Source organism: Trachemys scripta, chromosome 20 (genome assembly GCF_013100865.1).
Source record: "Trachemys scripta elegans isolate TJP31775 chromosome 20, CAS_Tse_1.0, whole genome shotgun sequence".
Taxonomy (NCBI): domain Eukaryota; kingdom Metazoa; phylum Chordata; order Testudines; family Emydidae; genus Trachemys; species Trachemys scripta.
In genome coordinates this window covers 8,341,732-8,348,047 of record NC_048317.1, presented here as the reverse complement: position 1 = coordinate 8,348,047, position 6,316 = coordinate 8,341,732, and the positions used below count along the sequence as shown (strand labels likewise).

The following is a 6,316-nucleotide window of genomic DNA, read 5'->3' as shown; positions in this document are numbered from 1 at the left end:
AGTGTTCTCAATTCATTTCAGAGGCTTTGTGAAATTCTGCTCAATGTAAATCTGCAATGGGTAATGCTATGCTCCCATGCCCTTAGATCTGGCAGCATCTGCCCCCCCTTGTACCGTTTTAACAACAGCATTAATTTGCCTGACTAGAAAAGGTTTTGCAAGTAGCTGCCAGTGCAGCGACCTGTTCAAACATTGTAAACCATGGATAGTTTCCCCCATTGTCATTGCAATGCTATGGCACGATGCTATATTTAAGACTCCAGGGTGGGCACTTACCCATAGGGCACATTCTTTTGGGAACAGTCATTCTTAATGTCATCAGCAGGGAAAAGGAAACGGTCCTTTGTCCTTTATCTTTCTTGAGGACAGCCACTCTCTCTGGTGCTTCTCTGGGTGAATCTGACTTATCTGTAAGTAGGCTACAGTTTATACAAGACTTATAAGACTTTTATAGCGGTATCAGCTATTGCAAGCGTTCATTGCACTTGCACATGTTGATAATTCATGCTTCTTGAGTGTCTCTTGCCTGAAAGAGTTGCTACGTTTCCCCCCCACCAGTCTTTTCCTTGTGAGACTGTTTTTCCAGCAAGAATCCATTCCGTTGTAGTTTTTTCTAAATAGATCATTACATTTTGGACTGGAAAGCAGTCGGCTGCAACACAGCTGACATCATGTTTTAACAGACCAAAGCTCTGTGTCTCTATAGCAGACCTTAGGTTGCAGTGCACTGAACGTTAGTTCAAAACGATCGAAGAAAAAAACTAAACTAAAATAAAAGCAAACATGAAACAATGTTTATGTGTAGACCATGGAAACACATATCTGATGCCTGCTAGTTATTTTTCAGCTGAAATATAGTTCAGAGCATATTTTAAAGAGCATAGAAGCATTTTTCTGAAAAATTAGGTTGGTCTTATTTTCTTTTCCTTATATTTCCTTTATATTTCCTTATATTTCCTTTGCTGTCCAGGGAAGACTCTTCTAAAACTGTGTTCTACTGATGGAACCGGGATATGATAATTCTATAGTTTCCTTTGCATGTTGGGATATTTTGAGTTCACTATAACAATTAAGTTTTCATCTTGGGTATTTTTAAGCAGGTTACTTATATTAACATTTAAACAGCTTATTAAAAGAATTAGACTAATGCAACATAATTATAGTAAAAACTGTATCTTCCTGGCTGAATAATGGTTTTAGAATGCAATAAACTAAAAGCCAAACTAAAATAGCTAGGGGAAAATTCCTTCCATTGAAATGAGCCAGTGACAGGTTTAACTGCATGGGTTTTCAAGGAATATTATTAACAAGGGTAATATTTTCCAAAGTACCAAAATCTTATTTTCAAAAGTCACTTAGGATCCTAAGCCTCATTGAAAATCATTCCGATTCAGGTGTCTACAGGTCAAAGTCATTTTGGAAAATAGGACTTCGGCTCCTAGATCCACTTAAGCACGTTTGAAAAATCTACCCCAAATCTTTTATAACCAAAGACTTTTCCTACCCATTCATTGAATCCTGTAATTTGTATGTGACCCAGACTGATTTTGCTTTCATGTATTAGTCACATCAGGGCCACTCTGGAGGACTTTTGTTTGCTTTCATGCAGTGAGTTTCTGGAAAGGCTGTAGGTGGGGTGGGCTAGGGAGGGATACCCTTTTAAAAGTTGGTTCCATTTAATCCCCAGGCATTTATTCAGTACTTAAAAACAGCTCACTGCACCGTCCCGGAGGAGGGGCTGCAGGGATAGCTTAGCATTTTAGGCAGCCGATGGGAGGAAATGGACCAGAGCCAGTAGCCACATTTTTCGCCCCCCATATTTCCACCTCTAGCAAAGAGAACAAACAAGAGAGGATTCTTCAGCTGCTTTAGTGAAAATCCTGTGGCTTATTGAGTGATGAGATTTTTTTTTTAAACAAAACTTAACCCTTTGATTGCTGCACTCTCTCAGATCTTCTGTAATCATCTTCAGGGAAATAGGGGGACTAAATGAGCTCCCAGGCTTTGCCCAACAGAATAAAGGGAGAGTTATCTTTGGACTCCCAGCAACACAAATGTGTCTCTTCCATATAGCTGGTTTGTGCACCAGCACTGCAGTAACAGATCTCATGGTATATCTCGCCCCATAGGAGGGATTACCAGAGAGATCAAGGCTACAAAACAACAGTGCTGGTTCAGGATGGATTTGGAGAAGGGGAGGTGGCCAGGTTTTACTTTCTTCTCTTCTACCATTCCATACTCACCTGTCTTTCCTCCCCACTCCTTCTAGCCTCCTGCTGTTTAAAAAGCCTCCTGAAACTAGCTGTGAGGAGTTTACAATGCCATGACCTTTTCCTGAGATGGCCCTAGCAGGAGCACCAACCCTTCTCAGCCTCAGTGTAAAAGGGTGACACCACTTGGCCAATCAGATGGCCTGACTGGTGTCTCAACATTCCGGTCATCTTACATCACTCGCCACCTGACTGTGAGTCTCAGAGAACAGTTAATGAATATGAAAAGGGTTTTTTAAATTAAGATAAAAGCACATTTTAAGGTGCCCTCGGATTTAAAAAGATTTCGGTTTAGTCCATATGGATTCCAGTCCAAAACTCTGCTGACTTTCTAACATTGACCTCAATGTTTTAAGATTGTCTACCAAACCTATTTTCGTTTAATTTAACCTACCTCATCTACCCTATCTGGCTCATCTAGGTTTTATACCAGGCTCCTCCTTGTAGTGTCTGAATGGTATTTTGGAGCTTGATCCCATGCCCATGGAAGCCAATGGAAAGACTCCCCCTGATTTAATTGGGCCTTAGTGAACAATCAACGTAGTGACGGGATTTTAGCTATTTATTGTTCTTCTCCTGACTCCAATTACTTTTAAAGGCTCTTGAGGGACCCTCTGCTCTTTGATTTTCATTTTTCACCAAGAACTGATTTAACTGATGTGGAACCAAAATTGTTCATAGATGTTAAGATCAGAAAAGGCTGTTTTGATCCCTTGCATAACACAGGCCAGAGACTCACTCAGTAACTTCTGCATCAAGCCCAGCACTTCTGTTTGAGCTAGAGAATATCTTTTAGAAATATTTTTTTCACTGCTTTGTTTTTAAGGCAGATGCTGGGCCCCAGTTTTTAAAATGGGAATCCCTCATTTACAAGCAAATGGATGCTTAGGAACCAAAAATAAGTAGCTGTCTTAAAGATCTGAGACTGGTGTCATTGAGGTCAACAGGTGCTTATTTGTATGTGCAAATGAAGGGTTATCCTGGACTGTCAGAGATTGCCCATTTGGAAGGAGGGCTCAAGGTGTATTTGACTCTGTTTTGGCAGGTAAGATCCCTCTGTGAGCACTCAGCATGGAAACTCGGACTCTGTTTCACCGCAGCGAGGAGGAGCAAAAGGAAGAGAGACAACGCAGCTTGCAAATGACCTCTACCACAAGAAAGGCAAAGTTCAGATCCAGGTGAGTCAAGGGGCTAGTGATGAGTCAAAGAGTTTATGATGAAGTGAGTCAGGTCCAAGTGAATCAACCAGGCCTAGGCAAGTCAAGGGACTAGTGGTGAGTCAAGGAGTTATCAATAAGTGAAATAAGGAGGATGTCTTGTTTACTTATTCATACAACACATCCAGCTACATTCTGTGTTGCCTAACCTGACCTGTGGTTTCACATAAGCAACTGATTCTTTACTGCCTGCCCTAAAGTGCTGTGTGTGCCAATCTATGAACACTGCATCCCAACCCATCGAAGAGTGGTAGATGAAGTAAGTAAGTAGATGAATCTCTATGGGAAGAATAGCTGATGTTAAGAGCAACCCTACAATAACAAGTCCATCTGTTGGTCCCAGATCTCGTCAACCATCCCTATAATTATAAGCCATGTGTGGACAACGGCCCAAAGAGGCAACTCTACAATAATAAACTCGTGTGTGCAGCCCAGCCCTCAGTAGTGGCTCTATAATATGAAATTAGTGTCTGCACAGCCTCACCCATGTGCAAGAGCCGACAATAATATGCCTTTGCGCCTACAATAAGGGAAAAGGCCATAAAGGCCCAGATTTCAGTTTTAAATGTCCAAGGAGAAACTATAAGGGAAATGATTGCAAATACCTTTGTTGGCCTTTCTTTTTGAGGCTATTGAAATAGATCTTCAGTGTTCAAATTATAGCTCAATATACTCACTCTAGAGCATGGTCTTCCACTCTCTTGTTCTTTGAGTTTGGTGGAATGGGGGCCCAGATTCTCAAAGGTATTGAAGTGCCCAACTCCCCCTGAAATGAGTGGGAGCTAAGGGCCTAAACACCTATGAGTAGCTGGGCCCAGGGCCCTTTCTCTTCTCATTCACTGCTGTAAATCCAGCCCAGATTGGACATGGCTGAAAGTGATTTCCATAAAATGACTATGGTTGGATGGTCTAATGGGGCAAGCAAAGTATACCTGGGTAACATTTCCAAAAGTGTCTAAGTGACTTAGGTGCCTAGGAGCCTAATTCTCATTGACTTCCAATGAGGCTTCTAAGACCCAGATCCTCAAAGGTATTTAGGCACCTAAGTCACTTTTAAAAATGGGACTTAGTTTCCTAAGTCAGGCACTTTTGGAAATGTGACCCTTGCTGCTGGACACTTATAGTTCCAGGGATCATTTTCTTTATGAGTTTATTCAACATGATCTGAATTCTTTTTCTGTGTCTGCTACCTGAAGTGAGGAAGAAGAGACTTTCACCGTTTCAGAATTATCCATAGCAGCTGCCCTCGCCTTGACCTCAGAAATATCATGGTAGGTATGACATGAATATTGCTACTATGGTTGTATAGAGTGGGCTAGATTTAGAACACATGTACCTAGAAGATGCACAGATTTACAATAATTCTTAATTTGAACCAATAATAGACCTTGTAATGTTACTACCATAGATTTACTCAGGCAAGGCAATTTGTGTATATGGTATAGTATCTTGTAGTTAGAGAAAGAGCCTGGGAGCAATGCTATTTGGTTCTATCCCCAGCTCTGTAAGTGACTGCATGACCTCAGACAACTTCACTTCACTTCTCCCTGCCTCTGTTTCCCAACCCGAAACTGATGATAACAATCCTCTTCTGTCTCCCAGGGGAGATGTGAGGTCTAATTAATCAATGCATGCATGCAAAAGCATTTGGAGATCCTTGTTGGGACGTGCAGAGTGCTATGAGATGGACCCATAGAGTCAAGGAATGCATCGTGCATCTTTCATAATGCCTGGGTGAATTTTTAAGAGACCTGCAGCCATTCCTTCTCTCAGTGAGATTAATGGCAAAACTCTCAGTGACTTCCACTGGGTGCAGGACCTAGCCTCAGGTTCCTAAATTCTCGTGCATTCATGTTTCTCTATACACCCCATTCATTTTTCCATCCTGGCAAGTAAAAATAAGTTTGAGAAAGGCTCTTTATCTCCAAAGCTCTCACTGGAAAGGAAACACTATGGGACAAATCCTAGCAACATACCAGAAAGTCAGAAGAGCGAGGGCTGCAGGACGGAGCCAGAGCAGCTGCTTGGTCTACTTGACTCAAGACCAGAATTCAACTTGTTTTCTATGTAGCCTTGGGGAAGTTACTCAGCTGCTTTGTGCCTCAGTTTCCACATTCTATAATAGGGTTAATAGTTACTAGTCACCCAAGAGGTGGCGAGGGTTAATCAGCAGATGTTTGCAAAGGGTTCTGAAGATGTGAAGCATCAGTATATACACTGCCAGATCCAGCCAATGGAAGGGAATCTGTGTCATTACTAGGCAAAGTACCATGCAATAGGCAAGCTCAGTGCACCCCCAGGGCACAGCTAGCTGAAAAACACAATTTCTGTCCCGTGTTGCAGCCCAAATCGGGACAAAAGGTCAAAATTTTGGATTTTTTCACAAAACGAAATATTCTGACATGTTTTGTTGCTATAGGGTAAAAATGTTTGGTTTGAACTTTACCATTTCTGCTCAGTCAATATGTCACAATACGAATAGTCCAAATGATAATGTCTAAATTAAATGTTTCAGCCTTCTCGAAACAAAATGTTTCAATAATTGCGCGCTGAAAATTCGACACCGTCAGGATGTTCCCATGAAACCTTTTGATTTCACTGACTCAGCATTTTCTGGAGGAAATCTGTTCTGTCGGAACATTCTGGACCCACTTTGCTCCCGGCTGCGGTGCTTGCTGTCTTCAAGCACAAAATGCTCATTGCTAATGGAAATGTGTTGCTGCAGGTGGCAGAATAAATACATATTGGATTTGAGGCTAACTGTGCCCTTACTCCTGAGCCCACTCTGTAGTGAAATTAGCAGCCGCTCCTACTGCTGGCTGCTCCAGG

The 6,316-nt window shown here is 41.8% G+C and overlaps 1 protein-coding gene across 1 annotated transcript in view; it reads left to right on the top strand.

Annotated features, from left to right (window-relative positions):
• Window positions 1-331: 331 nt before the first annotated feature.
• MYOM3 (myomesin 3) overlaps window positions 332-6,316 on the top strand; it is a 52,721-nt gene continuing 46,736 nt past the window's right edge. Inside the window, exons 1-3 of the mRNA XM_034754259.1 lie at window positions 332-410; window positions 3,316-3,448; window positions 4,684-4,758. Coding sequence (XP_034610150.1) covers window positions 3,342-3,448; window positions 4,684-4,758 — 182 coding nt within the window. The 5' untranslated portion in view covers window positions 332-410; window positions 3,316-3,341. The remainder of the gene's footprint in view (window positions 411-3,315; window positions 3,449-4,683; window positions 4,759-6,316) is intronic.